Genomic DNA, 17,019 nt, shown 5'->3' on the forward strand with positions numbered 1-17,019 from the left:
AGTTTCAGTTTTTAAGCAGTACATAGATACTTCAATAGGAAGTCATGAACTTCAGACTTCTTTGAATACTGATCGAACCCACAAGAAGAAATACATCATGTGAAGAAAAGGAGAAAGTCTCCTTCTGAAGAGGCATCACTGAATTATGGTGCTGCCTAGGGTACCAAAATGGGTACATCCTACAATGGTCTGGGTAAACCCAGACAATATTTACTTTAATAAACTATTATAAAAGTGCTTAGAGAGTATTTGCTGTATTATGCTGATATATTCATAATTTCATAACAACAGAGGACACTGTTCCTTATCATTTATGACATTAAGCAGTTTGAATTGGACCACGAGCATAACAGAACATGTGAAACTCAAGAGCTGCAGCTTCTAAGGACCTGCAGATGACTTTCATGTACAATGGAGCTTCAATTTTATTCTTGCTAAATCCTGCATCTGATGCTGAACCATCCCATGCTGTTAGTTCAATTAACTGGCTTGTGGAGGTGTGTGGTATCATGGCTTGTCAGAACAAAAAAAAATTAAGATCCTAACGCTGGTCATATTTAAGCCACTGAGAAATTTATAATTAACATTACCAAAGCAGGACACTTTTTTTTTTTTTTTTTTACTTTAAAAATAAGTCTTTTTTATGCCAGCCATGTTTGACCAGCAGTCTGGTGTTGGCTGCATGGCTTGAAGACCGGGCACAGACTCTTGGGTTTTATGGCTTATGGCTAAACACAGCTGAACCAGAGATTTTCTTATGGGTCGTGCTATACAATAATCAGATTTTCAATTATTAATCCAATTAGGTGCCAAATTATTCTGCTTTCTGTCCTCACAGATGGATGATAGTTTACTGAAATTCAGTAACACATTTAGGTTGGGTTTCTCGGTAGCCACACCATGCTGCCCTCTCCTGCTCCCACTGCTATTCTTGTGAGAGTCCATGAGACTCCTGCAGAATCTGGAGATCTCCCATGCTCAGCATCTCATACTCCCCTCAAAGGCCTTCAGATCTCTGTCTCTTTACCCCATAATTAGGTTGGCCCTTCTGAACACAAGTGTCAATGATTCAGACACCTGCCACTTAATGGACAGCACATGTTAAGCCATATAAAGGTCTCCTTAATCAGAGACCTAGAAACGAGATTGCATTTGTGGCTTAGGCACAGGGTGGTGGTGGTGGTATGTGTGCATTTTGTAGTTAGAATTTAATATTGAAAAGTATTGAAAAATATTAATATAAAAAAAATTCACATGCAAGAGCTAACAAGAATTAGAGCAGGGAACAGCTATTTAGCCTTGGCGCATACATGGTAATATATGTGAGAAAAAATTTCTGCTGACACAAAGCCACAGCAAGCTTTCATTGCATTGACGGGCAGAAGCAATTTTGTGGTTCACCTCAGGATGTTGCTTCTGCTTCCAGACTAAGAGGAGCCCCTGCAGTGATGCCAAGAACGCACACCCCACAAAGACAGTCACTGTTTGTCTATCGATTACATCTGCCACAGGCACCACCTGCTTCTCCGTGCCAGTGCTCCGAGCACAGAGCTCTGTCAGCCTCTGAGGCTTCCCATGCAGCACCCCTCGCAATGCCTCTTCTGGTACTTACGAGTGTGAGACAGCAGTGATAGCAGCGAATGCAAAACAAAAGCAGCACTACCTTCACATGCAGGACACCCAGCACGGGTTTTGTCTGGCAAAAGGAGATCTGAAGGTCCAGCCAAGTCCAGGCACAGATAATGCAATAAAGGAAAATCAGGCCAAGAATATGGCAGAGAGATGTCCAAGAGGGTCCAGCCTGCAGTCCTAACTGGACAGAGAGCTAGCTTGGGTTAGTAACAACAATAACTGAACGTACATTTGCAATAGTCACAAGTAATTGGAAATACACCTTGTTTGTAAAAGGACACATGAGAATGTGCTGGACATTCCCACCCATAGGGACTTCACTGCCATCCTCCTTTTGGGCAGCTGGAGACAACTGTGGGACTCTGATAGGGGATTTTGTGGAGGAAAGAGAAAATGCCCATAAGAAAGCTTGGCTTCTGCCTCCAGCTTACAGGACTGAGCTGTACCCTCTTGGGAGCTGTTTCTTTTGCCTACACCATAACAGCACTGCATCATTTTACTCTTTATAGCAAACAAGTACTTCATAGTCTTTACACAAACATGTCATGTGGAAGATGTATTATGGATTTGCTGTCTAGGTTTCCTCCCACTAACGACCTTTTTGCAAACTGCAGTAGGAAAGCCGTATATGTGCCTATCACTAAGTGACTTCAGGGCTGAGACAGCCCTGAGACAGGGTACAGGGACTGAACAAGGCTGGGCTGCCCCAGAAACAGCAGCATCTTCATCTCCTTTACCATTTTCAGGGATTACCTGATCCACAGATCCCTGTTTTGCAGAGCAGAGCAAGTGAAAAGCAGATTCTTCAAGTGGCAACGCGATGACAAGTGCAACAAGGCAACTTGAAGCCTACAAAGGCACCGGTCATGGCGGCCAGCAGGCACATCCCCCGCGTGCAGCAGCACAGCCAAGCAGCTGGCAGAGCCTGTGGCAGCAGCAGCCTCCCCTCACTAGCTCTGCCTGGTTGCACCTCTGCTGCCCCAGCCAGAACAGCGTGCGGAGCTGGGATGTCACCACTGGGCCCTCCAGCCAGATCTGCTGTCGGAGAAAGCGAGAGAGGCATTTTTACAAGGGCATGTGATAGGACAAGGGGGAATGGTTTTAAGATGAAAGTGGGGAGATGCAGATTAGATATAAGGAAGAAATTGTTCCCCGTGAGGGCGGCGAGGCGCTGGCCCAGGCTGCCCAGAGCAGCTGTGGGTGCCCCATCCCTGGCAGTGCTCAAGGCCAGGCTGGATGGGGCTGGGAGCAGCCTGGGCTGGGGGGAGGGGGCCCAGGGCAACAGGGTGGACAAGATGGTCTTTAAGGCCCCTTCCAACCCAAACCATTCTGTGATTGTACAACCCCACTGCCATGGAAATGAGGGTGTTTCATCTTGCTGCCCACAGGCACGGCATGCATGCTGCAAGCGCGTACATCTGCCCTGCCACATCGCAGGGCTGCCCTGGACACAGTGGTGCTACCTTCCCACCCCGCTGTACCTTACAGACTCAATTAATGACATCCCAATTAAACAGGCTGGTTTGTGCCAGGGAACAGCATTTGTTGCTGCAAGGAGGCTCTCACCACACGGATGAGTCACTCTGGGCTACACATTTTTTTGGAGAGGGATAACACTGGCTTGGGGCAGGCATGGATGGGCAGAGGGGTGCACCTGGCCAGCAGTGCAGGGCCACATCCACCGGGCCCATGAAATCCAGCTGGTCATCATCGCACCGCACCTCACCGGGATCGCCTGGCTGCCAACTTTTAGCTTACAGATGTTGGGTTTCATTGCAATTACAAACACAGACATACTTTTTCCTTTTCATTTCATGCTAACTTTTTAATAAACCAAAATATTTATATAAAATTATAAAAACTTTATATATTTTTATATATTTATATATATAAAAATTTATATTTCATGTTTCCTTTTTTCTTTATTTGGTAAAGTTCAGAAGCAACAGGAGGAGGAAAAAAACAGGAAAAAAACCCAAACAAACAGCTTGTTTGAGGTGGATACCAGAGGCAGGTACTAGTGACATCCCTGGGGCCACCAAAATTAAAGAATGAGAGTGATGCAAGAGTGAGGAAATGAGGGACAGGACCATTCAGCACCTTTGCTCTTCTCTTTTCCATCACTTACCACTGTTACAATTGCTAGTGACAGTTTATCACACTACCAACATACAACAAACAGCGCTGGCACATCCTGAGGCATCACCACTCATGCTGTGACATTTTGAATCAGTGCATCCTGTGGGAAAGTCGGGACCGCTGCTACCCACAGTGGCAGCCTGCCCTGAGCGCCACGTCTGTGTACTGCCTGCCCCGCTGCCAGCAGTGCCAGCCCCAGTGGGGACAAAAGGAGGACGATGGCACTGTGTCGCACCCAGACCCACTTCTCCTGTTTTCTCTAAGAGGAGCTCCACTGCATTATAACACAGGCTCACATCATAAGGGATCCAGTCTGCTGGACTTGCTTACCTACGGCTTCATGAATTAAACATACGTGCTTGCTTTCCTAAGAAAATGACATTAAGGGATTTTTTTCTTTCACACCCATGCCTACCAACTTCTAGAACTGTTGGCCAGTTTCAGCCAGATTTTACAGATGGATGGACATCTCAAAGACATAAAAGTTCCTCTCAGCTTTGTGAAAACCAATCAAACAACACAAAAGACAGAGATCCAGAAGGAGGGAAAGGTTCCATCACTAATTCAACCACATTATTAGATGCCAGGGAATCCTCATGAATTCATCACACCAAATCAGACTTCGCTGCTACGCATGAGTTAGTAGAGACAAGCTTTGTTCTGGCAACAAGACACTAGGTCCTCTGGGTACTGGTGCACTTTGATAGCAAAAGATGAATTGACAAGAGAAAATGACAGAACTTCAGGCAAGGAGTAAAGAGCCAATTTTCCCAACAGCTCTGCAAGCACGAGGTGGAGCATGTCTACAAAGTGTGGGGGAGCAAACCAAATGAAAACATCTTCTGGGTTGTTTTGTAGTGGATAAGGAGAGAGATTGGCTCATGCACAAATTTTATCCTTGGTTGTGCCTAAGACCTGCAGTGCATTTCTCAACTCCCAGCGCGCAGCTAGCACAACCAGCACACTCTGTCTGTCCCCCATGGCTCAGGAGAAACTGTATGAGCAGGGACATCTGTTGGTGACTCAAGAGAGGGTGTCACATGCTGCACAGAAAAGCCATCCTTACCCCATAAAGAGGCTTCAGCAAAATACACAGGAGGCCTCCCCTGACACAAGATGCAATGAATCAGTGGACAGAGTACAGCGAGCTCAGGGTTAGTGCCTGTTTGAGAATAAGCGTTACATTCAAATGCCACAATTTGCAGCCAGCATCCAGATTTCCTCCAAGACTCCTGATGACTAGGAACCAGCAGGTTTCAGGACTCGGGAGGGACAGAGGCTGTCTGAGCTGTACAATGAGAAACCGTGGGAGTGAGTGGCAAGCCTGGCACACAAAGCGAAGCCATTGCACTCAACAGCCAGCTCCCAGGAGCTGTTGCTCATGCATGCCCCTCTGCAGCAGCCTGTACCCCCCCCCCACGCACAGGGACTGCCCAAGCAGGGGGATGCAGCAGCTGAGCAGCCCCAGGCAGGCAATGCCATCCCTCCACTGCACTCTGCTCTGGGGCAAGTCCCCACCAACCTGCGGGGGTGGCCCAGGGGCCATCAGTGGATTTTTAGGTGGAGGAGGGTGCTTCCACCCTCCGCTCTCTTACACCGCTTTCCTGTCCACAGCCTCCTGGCTGCTGGCGTGAGCATTGGTTCCACCTCCCATCCCACGCTGGCATGACTCATCCACAGGGAATGACGGGGGGCTGAAATAAACCCCAGGCAGTTTTGAATGCAAATGTTAATAAGGCACTGGGTATATAATAATAACAAAAGTGGGCAGCTTTTACTATAAATCACTGTCTTATGAAGTCTGATCCTTCAGAAGCCCCCAAAACAGGTCCCTGGCAGGAGCACACAGTGTCATCTCCCAGGCCTCCTTCCAGCTGAAGTCATTGCTCACTCCATCACTTGTCACTGCTCACTCCGTCACTTGAGATCATTGCGCAGCATTTTCTGCTCTGTAATTTTACTGCTGCTGCCCCACAACCCGAGATCTGGACAGTAACGTAGTGATGGCCCACATCATCACTTCGGCTTTTCATTCTTTGCCGTCCTCTCTCCTGTGGCTTTACCGATGACACACTTGGAGCTTAGCAACATCCAAGAAAGAAAAAAAAATAATCACTAAATACTACCTAGGAGGTTGCATCAGAGGGAGAATCCTGCTCCATGTGCTCCATGCTTTCTCAGGCACCCCCTCCTGGTCACTGGCAGATGAGGGGCTTGTGCAGGGAGCTGTTCCTGTGCTGCACGCTACGGTGAAGCATGTTCTTCACACCACTATTCCTGCAATTGCGTATCTCCTGCCTGGAGGACCCACAGCATCCTACACGACACCCTGTGTAGCTTTGGGGACCAAAGAGGACAGTGCCTGACCAGTGCTGGTGCAGCCACGAAGGCTTTCTCTCCTCAAAGGGAACCGTGCCCAGTGAAAACTCACCCAGGCAGGGCCGGGTGGTCCAACACCGGGGCTCTTTGGCGTCCTGGGACTCACAGGTATCCCCCACCTGGCTGGCCTGCTCAGCTAACCCCACCAACCTTTTGACAAGCACATTTCCACCTCCGGAGCCTCCTGGCACCACGGCAGGCCCTGGGCCAGGGCCGCCAGCAGTGTGCAGAGGAGGGACAGGGCCAATGTCCAACGGGGGCAAACCCTTGGCAAAGGAACAAGCAAGGGCAAAAAATACCTGTGGCATTTTAATGCCAAAGGATTACACTCCTAGCCTTTCTTCTGGGGCAAAGCCCCAACATTTATGAAGCTGGAAATAAAAGACAAAGGATCAAGCTTGTGTTGGCATCAAAGAAGGATTCAGTTGAGAATAGACTTTAAGGGAATTTTATTTACAGTATGTCTAGTGGGTGTGCGTTTATGACCTTTAGAAAACAGATTAAAGCTTTTCGATACCCAGCTTCAGGCTGTGTGAATTATTAAAGCGACAAAATCATTAAGTTGAAGTATTTTTGCCAGGCAAAGCACATTACAAGCAAGCTTTCTTTGGGAGGGTCAGCCAGGGGCACCCTCAGGGAGCCAGCCCTCCCGGGCAACCCCCTAGCAGGTCTGAGGGAGGGGGGACGCTCTGTCTGCAGCTGCCATGCTGGGACAGCCGCCCCTCACCACTTCACCCCGTCCGTCATGGCAGCCTCTCACCCTGTCCGTCACCGCAGCCTCTCCCCTTGTCCCTCACCGCAGCCTCTCACCCCATCCCCCATGGCGGCCTCTCACCCCATCCCCCACGGCGGCTCCCGCCATGGCTCCCACCCACACCAGCAGGCCGTGGGGGTTGCCTGGGGACCCTGTTCTCCAGGCCTCCCTGTGCAGCCTAACAGCTGTAAACACCTCTTTACTACCAGGCAGGTTCTCCTCAGCATTCACAGGGTCTATTTTAATGGGACTTCACAAATTAATTTTAATGGGAACTTCACCAATTACTTCACCAATTACTCAAAAAAAAAAGAAAAAGAAGAAACATGAAAGCGGCGCCCGGCAGAGCCCTGCAGACTGCCCGCACTGGCCCACCCACCCCACGACGTATTTGTTCACTCTGGCAAACCCTATTTTCATGCCACTGCTCATTCCAGCCCCCATCCTCTCACTTAACCCCCTATTTCTAACAGCAGACAAGGACAGAAATCCATGCTGAATCCATGTTTTTATTTCTTCACAGCAGTAAAGTGGAAATAATGAATTCCCATAACCCTATCCAGTTCTGTATCCCTTGGAAAAGGTTGTGGCGACTGATTCGAAGGAGAACGGGGAGGGAAGCCCAGCGGGAGGAGGAATACAAGAGCGGACACTCTCAAATGCCTCCCAGTTCAAATGGATTTAAGAAGACTTAAGCCAGGAGATGTCAATTTTTACAAAGGGAGATGTCAGGATACCTGCAATGCAACCAATGCCTTCTGAGATTTCCAGGTCTCGTCATGTCTCTTGTGAAGCATAATGAAACTCAGAGCATGTCCCCCATTAAAACTGGGGGTCACAAACTGCCTCACATTCTGGAAACCCTCTCCTGGCTACTGCTCCTTGGGTAACGGCAATGGAGCAGCTAAAACCTGAGCAACTGCCACTGCTTGAGAAAGGAGTCTGTGCTACAGCAGAAACGCAATGCTCCTATTAAAATACTGAAAATCAAATAATATTACCTCTAATATATATGGAAAATATTACACATTTGCTAATTTGAGTAAACATGGAATTGAGCATGACCTTCCTTTATTAACAGTATATTAAAGATGATTAAACCCATCTCTAGGAAACAGAAATTGGCTGGTTTTTACAGATACACCAGAGCCACAGCTCAGGGGCTCTCCAGTTTCTTCAAAATCAAAAGCAATTGCTGAGTTCATTTCTCCTTCATTTGGTAAGGTTTCTGTACCAAGGGCCAGTCTGTCCTGAGAGGTGCACAAAATAACAGTGGAAAGCAAATGCCTTGCCTGAAGCTACCCAGCAAGTGGCTGCCTCCTAGATCCCTCACTACAAGATCACACGGCATCACAGATTTCACAGGTCACTCATTGCACACTGAGAGTCTAAACCCCCACTTTGAGATGGACAGGACGCTGCTTCCTAAATGCCTTCCTGAATGTGGGCAGAAGTGCTTAAATCAACCAAAGCAACTAAATTACTCATAAATTTCAAATAACAGTTTTCGGGTAGGTAGCTCTCCATTTTCTGTAATTAAATGAGAGTTGTAAATTACTTCATAAATGTAAAAAGCTTTTCTCAGTATCAAAGGAAATTTGGCATATTGACATAATTATCCAGAAAGATGACAGATTAATCATTTCAGCATTTTGTTGAAAGTGTATATACAATTCTGATGCCTGATAGACTGCTACATGCTAGACTTAACCTTTCTTTAACATAAACAGAGAAGGAATCAGCCGTGAGGAGCAGCTCTCTTCAAAGCCAAAAAGGTCCTACCCTGGGACGAATATTTTTTTCTCCTTTTCATGGTCTGAACAGAATTAATTTTCCATCATCAGGTGTTGGTGCTTAACAGAGTACAACCTCTTTTCTCTGTAAAGTTTACATTTGGAAGTATGAGTCTTCTCATATGGGCTTAAAAAAAATGTTAGCTGCTATTTTTTTGTAAGACTTTGAGTTAGGTTTTGGCCTTTGATGAAGAGCAGAGGTCACAAGACCCTGAGAGTTCTCGTTCTCGCCAGGAGCATCTGGGCAGACTTTCCTCTGCTGTTTGCCTTATCTTTACAGTGCTACCCTAAGGAAAGACCTGATCTTATATTTAACCATTCGCCACCATCTAATATAGCTCTGCTGCCAGATTCTGCCTCTTCTTGCTCTAGAGACATGGCTGCAAATATGGGTGACTATTTAAAACCACCCTCTCTGTGACTAGCACACTACTCAACATTACATTTTCATTAACCATGGAAGTCCCATGCCGGCTTACAACAAAGCTGGATGGGAATTCGTATGGGTAGATTGTGCCCCAAGCACACCAGAATCGTGTAATGGTGTTTGTCAGTTAACTGATGCTGTGGCTGTGACAAAATGTCTTCATTAGCAAGCAGTGCTAATGACAGCACTATGACTAATCTTGTCCACTCCCTTGACTCTAAAAGCTGGAATCTACCTCATCAAGACCACGGTTGGATTTTGTACTGCTACTGTTTCTCAAGACTGGCACTACTTAATACATTTTAAGTGTTTTAAAAGACATTTTCAGTAACTGGTAAAATATTTGGGGTCTTCTGGCCCAATGAGTCACAGACCGCCTGAGAAATATATGCTTTTTCGAAGTTTCCAACCACCTGAACAAAGTTTCCAAGCATTGAGTGCAGCAGGCCAGATGCTCATGTGGCCATCACCCAGTGTGACACTGCCTTGTTAGGGCTTAAATGGGCAGTGAGAAAAAGTACAGCTCATCTCCTGGGCCAGATTCAGATTTTCTTACCTTCATAGTATGAACTTTTGATCAAAGTAAGATGGGAGAGACTGCCCAAGATGACCAGACAGAATGAAATGAGAGAGGGTACAGCTTTCCTCTGATTGCTCAGCTTATCTTCAGTTTATTTTAGCAGCATGTGGAAACACAGAAGCGCTTGCACCATCCTCTGAACTTGTTACGCTATTTCAGAAACTTGATATCGCACCTTTTGCAGAATTTCAAAGGCCATTTCCCTGCCCTGAGAGGTCTGTTGGGTGCAGACCTCTCAGCTAAACAGAGGGACACAACTACTGTTGGGGCACAGTAAAATGCTGGTGACAAAATGACCGCAGAACAATACTGAACCAATGAAGTCTCACGTGCACGCAAGGACATACACACATGCATGCACATATATGCACCGAACCTCAGGCTTGCGCTGCAAACAAATGGTATAAAATGCCATGACAGAAGCAGCAAACAGTCATCTACACAGGGACCAAGTGAGAGTCAGTGGAAAAGGCAATGAAAAAGGAATAAAACTAGGAAATCAATCAGTAACTGATTTCCAGAGCTATCCAGCTTTTTGATCATCACCTCCCACCTTCTCCCACACGCTTGGCAAAAAAAACCTTGTTAAAAATAAACAATAAAACTCCTTTAGCATAACTCATTTCTGAGTGGGAAAACAGCCCAGGGCTTCAGAGAACCCTCTTGACCACATTGTGCCAGCTCACTCAACCAATAAGCACAACTTCCAACACCTTCCTGACTTACTGTCCCCCTCTCGCAACCTATAAAGCCTCTCAGGAAGCAGAAAACTTAATGAATATTTGCCATGAAACAGTCACAATTGTGCTAGTAGTTTAAAATACACCTGTTTCACCAAGACACCAAGAATTAAAACAATGCCAAATGGCAACAATGTATTTTTCTGAAGACATTTTTCCTGTGTTTACTTAGCTGCCACCATCCACAATAAAAATAGCCTATTTCAGTACCATTACCGTTTCAATAAACCGCAAGTATGTAACAGCAGGCACCGCATAAGACACACAAGAAAACAAGCCTACCTTGCCAAAGCTTCCCTTTCCAATCGCCCGCAGAATCTGGAAGTGGTCAAAGTTCACTACAAGGAAAAGAAAAAAGAATTTAAATTTGTAAATGCTTTACTGCAAAGATCTTACACTTAAAAAGAAGACAAGGAGACAACTAAAGCGCATTGATCATGTTTTTATTAAAGTCATCATCTCCCAGGGAAGATGCAGGATAGCAGGTTTTCCTTCCACGTCTCTTTTTACCTGCTGGAAGTAGCTAGCAACAGCTTGAATTAGGTTACTAAACAAGTGGCGTAGCACAAGTTAAAATACAGCTTTGACCTGTGTCAATACAGGACGAGTCTCACAGACTCACAGACACCACAAGCGCAAGAGCAAACTCTGAGCACAGGCAGAGTGGAGAACACCAGCAAGTAGTGCACCCCACGCCGCGGGCAGCCACTGCTCAACACGTGCCTGGCCCCGCACTGCTTGTGCACATTCAGCAGCCACGTGGCCTGGTATCGGTGCTTTGCAAAGGACAACATTTAGAAGACGGGGACTGACTTCCACTCCTTCATGTGCAAACTAATCTGTACCAGATCTTTCTTCCAGAGCCACAGTAATGACAAGAAAGGACAGTACAGTTGTAACACTTCAGATACTGCCTTGATCAGCAGCTACTGCAAACAAAATTATTTTTACTAAACTATTGCTGTGATGTAGTCTAATGTAAGTCTTAAATAAATAAAAAAGTAGGTCTATTTATACCAATAATGAGATAATCCCCTTTACCATATAGTTGGAGGGCCTTATCGACAAACAAATACTGTCACAAAAACCAATGTAAAGCACACAGTATTACTCTCATTTTACAAACTGCCTCTTTATACTTCAGTTCCTTAATGTCCTCACAGCTCAGTAAGCTGCACAGCTGCAAATGAAGCCCATGGTGTGCACGCACGCTGCACATCAGTGCTGATGGCTGCCCATGCCCAGCATGCTCTCAAAGTGGCCAGACATTTAGTAGGAGCTGGCTGGTGAACTGAGCTGCACCCTGCTCACCTGCATCTGTCAGCCCTTGACATTTCTACCATGAGACCCTGACCTTGCACGGAGACCCTCAGCACCTGCTCCCCAGAAGTCTGGATGGAAAGAAATGCTTGGCATGGGTTTGGGGATTTGCAGGGTGAATGATGCATGTAATGGTCAACAGAGAGCACTGGACCTGTGTTTGACTGACAGTGGAGACCAGAATCACACAGGAAGAGTGGGAGCAAAGAATTCACTATATATATTCCGAGTCCCACTCCCAGATCTTAAATAAATGCACATCTGTCATCTCTGAGGATGAATCAAAAGCCCACACATGTCCATGGAGTTCCTATTACCCTTTTGTGCTAGGCTTGTATCCAAAATATTGTTGTTGTCACTTTTGTGGGACATTTTCTGCAGGAGAACTTAGAAAACTTTGCCAAACGAAACTGAAAACAGTCTGGGCCAGTTCCTACCACGTATCTACCTACACTCCGAGTTCACTCCACAAGCAATGCTGGAGGGCAGATGCACCATCTCCTCCCCAGGATGCTCCAGGAGACTCCAGGAAAGACCACACGGGAAAATCTGTACCACCCCATTCTTCTGATGGCCTCCCATGCTTCCAGAGGAAAGACTCAGCTACACTGGTGGTGTGTCATTTCCATATCACTCCCCTTCTCCACGGGCAAACAGCTTTCTTTTAGCAGGACTTGACAGATCTTGGGTTGAGAAGCCACGAGATATTGGCAAGGACACAGGGAATGCCCGGGGCCAGTGTCCAGCTCATCTGAGATGCTGCAGGAGCTGCAAAGTGGTCACCTGCTCCCTCCTGTCTGACAAACCCACCCCCGGAAGGACCATCTAAAGCCATTTTTTCCTACCACCCCTATTAGAGAGACTACAGTGAACAATGCAGAACTGTGGCTACATCTTGTTCATAAATATTCTTCCTGAAATCAAAATATTAGCACACACAATGCTGAAGCATTTGGAACAACGGATCCAATTTTTTTCACATGCAAGCAAATCCATTAACTGAACTTCCATCACTAAGAAATACTCAAAGAGGAAACACAGCTATAGTGAGCACCTTTAAAGGACAGCATTTTATTGGCAATTAAACCATGTGCATGTTCTCGTGATCTGTGATCACTCCAGGAGGACCATTTTTGACAAATCTTTATTGTAGTGTTTGGAATATTGTATAAAAAAGCATTGCTGCTGAGAAAACAAACCCAAAAGTGCCACTTCCATGTATCCATGACTACAACTGATCCAGAAAGCATGCTCTAGTCAGCAGTCAGGAAACAAATCTAGATATGAATATTCACCAGGCCCTTGAACTGATCAGCAAAGATGTCAGTTTTAATACATTAAATACAGGGCTCTGCTGATGTGTAGTTCAGATCGTGTTAGACAAACACTGACTGATTTTTTTCAGTTTCATTATTTTCTTCAGGAATTAGTAAGCAATCCAGTTAAAAGAAAAAGCAAATTCCAACATTTGAGGAAGAAAATCATAGTAGCAGCATGTTGCTTTTTGTGCATAACACACTGGATTTCTAAAAATGACAACATATCACTACAGAATATGTGATTATCCCTAAAATAGAAATCCTGAACCTGCCTGGAACAATTACGTATGCTCCAGAGATTCCACTTTCTGTGAGCTGACAAGAGAAAGCTGTCTTTCACCCGCAACTAGAAGAGCTGATTATTTGGAGGTGACTGGTATAAGCCTGAGTCATAGACATCAGTGAAGGATTTCATGACACACACTCCCAGCGAGGGGAGATGACAGCTGTTGCCTATTCACAGGACCATAGTCACCCACCACTGTGACTTCAGCATGGCACAGTTTTGACAGTCACAGTCTGTAAGCACAGAAATGGTTTTGGCTTGAGGTTGAGCTGGAGGAACCCGTGGGAGGGGCAGAGGGACCTGAAAACCTGGAATGCTTTAAGGAAGCATTTCTTTACTGGGAGTGTGTTCAAACACTGGAACAGGTTCCTGGAGAGGTAGTTGATGCTCCAAGCCTGTAAGGGATTGAAAGACATTTGGACAATGCCTTTAATAACATGCTTTAACTTGGTCAGCCCTGAATTGGTCAAGCAGTTGGCCTAGATGATCACTGTAGGTCCCTTCCAACTGAAATATTCTGTTCTATTCTGTTCTATTCTGTTCTGTTCTGTTCTATTCTATTCTCTTCCATTCCATCCTATCCTCTTCCCACCTGCCATGTACAAACACAAGGGAGCATGGCATTGTGACACAAGGACACTGACATGTTGGTCACACCCCAATCCAATGCCATCTGTTGTGCTGAAATGCCTCAATGGGTATTTCATTAGCTCCTCATGAAAAAACAACACTAATTACTCCTATTGACTCCTCTAACAGCTCATTATCAATACAGCACCTTCACACATAGGTGGAACTGCTGGACATAAGATGTTGCTCTTTGCCACAAGAGAGAACTGCCTCTTCCTTACTCTCTCTGGCACCAAGTGACAAACCATGAATCGCAAACAATCATAAAAAATATCGTGACCTGGATTTGCTTCGTTCGGCGTGTTTTTGTTCTCTATTTCCAGTAACACATGAAAAGCAGGATGGCAGGCTTTCACGTGCCTCTTGGACCTCACCAAACCTCATGCAGCCCAGTCCAGCCCACTTCACAAGAGAGTGCCAGGTGCTGCACTGACATCTCTATAATTAAGATTTCATTGTAGTCACAAAATGTACTGTGTGATAAAGCAGACTGGATGCACAGCTTCCATTTTCCAGTGAAATACAGAGAATGAAGAATATGTTTCTCTGCAAAAGCTCTTTATAGAGAAGGATGAGTATGCCTCAATGCAAGATGCAAAAAAATGACGGTTTTGTCTTTGCTATCTTAAAACTATGAAAGTTTTGGTTATTTTTGCTGTTTATTCCGCATTTGTTTACAAGGGATCTAAAAGTATGGCAAGATAAAACTACCATAAAACTTTAGACACCCAGTGGACACCCAGTGAGGGTTCAACATCAGGACCTGGTATTAATGACAAATAGTAGGAAAAAATGGACACAGTTAGTAAACCTGGTATCCATATCCTCAAATCTGGTGAAAACAGAAAATTAATGTTTTAAGGACTGAGTTAACCTTTCACTATCTATCTGCATGCTTTCCAGCTTCATCAATAAAACAAGGGAAGTTTTAACTTCAAGAATGACTCTCTACAAAGCTAAACACCTATGAAATTCTTCTCTTGAGTCTTGTAACAGCAAATTTGTAGGGCTAGTACAACTTTTTATCAATGTATTTCTATATGTTGGCATAATTAATAGCATTTCTCTACCTATTATATTACTGCAATCTACCTTTGGAAGAAAGTACCATGTTAATTGATGTAGAAACATTAATATGTGGCCGCAGTAACCACAAGTTTGCTGCCACAAAATGCCAAGAGCTTCAGCTCACAAGGAAGAGTTACAGCTTAGACTTAAAAGTCATCACACACATCGATTCCAGCCAGAAAGGAAAGGCCACTTCTGCAAACCACAGGGCAGCGGACGGACAGAGGGCAGCCAGCCAGGCTGTGCGGGGTGCCAGGCAGCCTGCAGGAACATGGGGTGCTGGGGGCCTGCAACAGGGGAGAGCGGTTGGGGAAGTCAGGAGATGCTGAAAAGGAACCATGGCAGAATTAACAGATGTTGGGATTAGGAGCAGTGTTTAGAGCGACAGGGAGGGCCTAAGCAAGGGGATCAGGCAGACCAGGGAAGTACTGCAGAGAGCCTGTCAAGGGTAAGCATCATTCCAAACAGAAACCTCAGAAAATTCCAAAGTGGCAAGCCTGACAGAAACAGCAGGGGAGAGAAAGAGGCAAGACAACAGGAGGGACAGGGAGCACTCTGTGAGGGCGGCGAGGCGCTGGCCCAGGCTGCCCAGAGCAGCTGTGGGTGCCCCATCCCTGGCAGTGCTCAAGGCCAGGCTGGATGGGGCTGGGAGCAGCCTGGGCTGGGGGGAGGGGGCCCTGCCCAGGGCATGGGGGTGGGACTGGGTGGTCTCGAGGTCCCTTCCAGTCCAAACTATTGTATGACTCAATATGAAAAGCTTTCAAACTGGAGGATGAACCTGAGTAAATTGGGAAGATCAGGAAGATTGGGGAGGTTAAAGACCTGAGGTAAAGCAACTCTGGGGGAAATGCAGAGGTATTTGACAGTGACAGGGAGCAAAGGGCAATGGGGAACGACATCAGCAGTCCTCCCCAAGCCTGAAACCTTTGAATGCAAGGCATCCATTTCTCTCTATCTGGAAGGCTCCATGCAGCGCAAGAAACCGCTGCTTTCCTTTCTGTCACTGGAAAAAGCACACGCAGTATGTTCAGTCTCCAACATCTCGGGCTGATCTGTTTTTGCCTACTCACATCCACAGAGAAGATTACATGGGTGAACAGAATGGAAATACAGTATAATATGACTGCCAGGAAACTCAAGTGAGCATTAACCACCCAGGAATTCAGGGAATACTGGTACATAATGAAAGAAATTAAAGGTACAATGCAAGCTCAGTGCTATAAATGAACCCCTTTAGAAACTAAGGATTCAAACATACTATTAGGAAGCAACTCTGAAGTCTTGTAAAAACAGCGAGTTATTGTATGATTAATAGTGAATCTCTGCAACTCCATAAGGAATCAAATATACCATGCAAAGCCACTGCAAAGTCTTTTTAGGAAGACTGGGTTATTGATACTGGGTACAAAAATGTTTGCATTGGCCAGAAACCATTTCTAATTAGTGCAAAAATACTGCTTGCATTGGCCAGGAACCCTGCCAAATGAGTGCAAGCGTATCACATTCATCTGCTTCTCCATCAACAAGCTCAGGAGGCACTAGAGATCACGGGGGAAAACACAGCACCTTCTGCTCTGTATGCTTTTACAAATGCTATTTTTGTCAGAGAAAAGTACGTTACCTTGCAATAACAACACAGGCAGGCAAACAGGTTATTTATTAAGCACCCGGCTGAGCTCTCCGTTGCTGCAGGTTAGCGAGCACTAAATGAGTTCACGGTGGTCTTGGCCAAAAGCACAGGAGACAAGCATGTGCTTCACATACGCAGGCTGATGGGCAAATAAGGCTTTACATATGCTGCACAGCTTTCACAGCAATTAGCTTTCCTTAGCTCCAGGGTGACACGTGTTTTTGCAGGCTGGCTGCAGGAGGGCATCCTGCATGTAATGCTCACCAGAGACCCCTCCAGAGCACCCAAAATGGGTAACTGATGCCCTGAGGCCAATACTGAA

General features: G+C 45.9%; 1 protein-coding gene across 1 annotated transcript in view; it reads right to left on the reverse strand.

The window, feature by feature from the left end:
* Positions 1-17,019, reverse strand: part of STK32C (serine/threonine kinase 32C) — a 96,840-nt gene that overhangs the window by 35,623 nt on the left and 44,198 nt on the right. Inside the window, exon 2 of the mRNA XM_056352587.1 lies at positions 10,727-10,782. Within this exon, the coding sequence (XP_056208562.1) occupies positions 10,727-10,782 (56 nt within the window). The remainder of the gene's footprint in view (positions 1-10,726; positions 10,783-17,019) is intronic.

This window comes from Falco biarmicus, chromosome 9, assembly GCF_023638135.1.
Source record: "Falco biarmicus isolate bFalBia1 chromosome 9, bFalBia1.pri, whole genome shotgun sequence".
Lineage (NCBI taxonomy): Eukaryota > Metazoa > Chordata > Aves > Falconiformes > Falconidae > Falco > Falco biarmicus.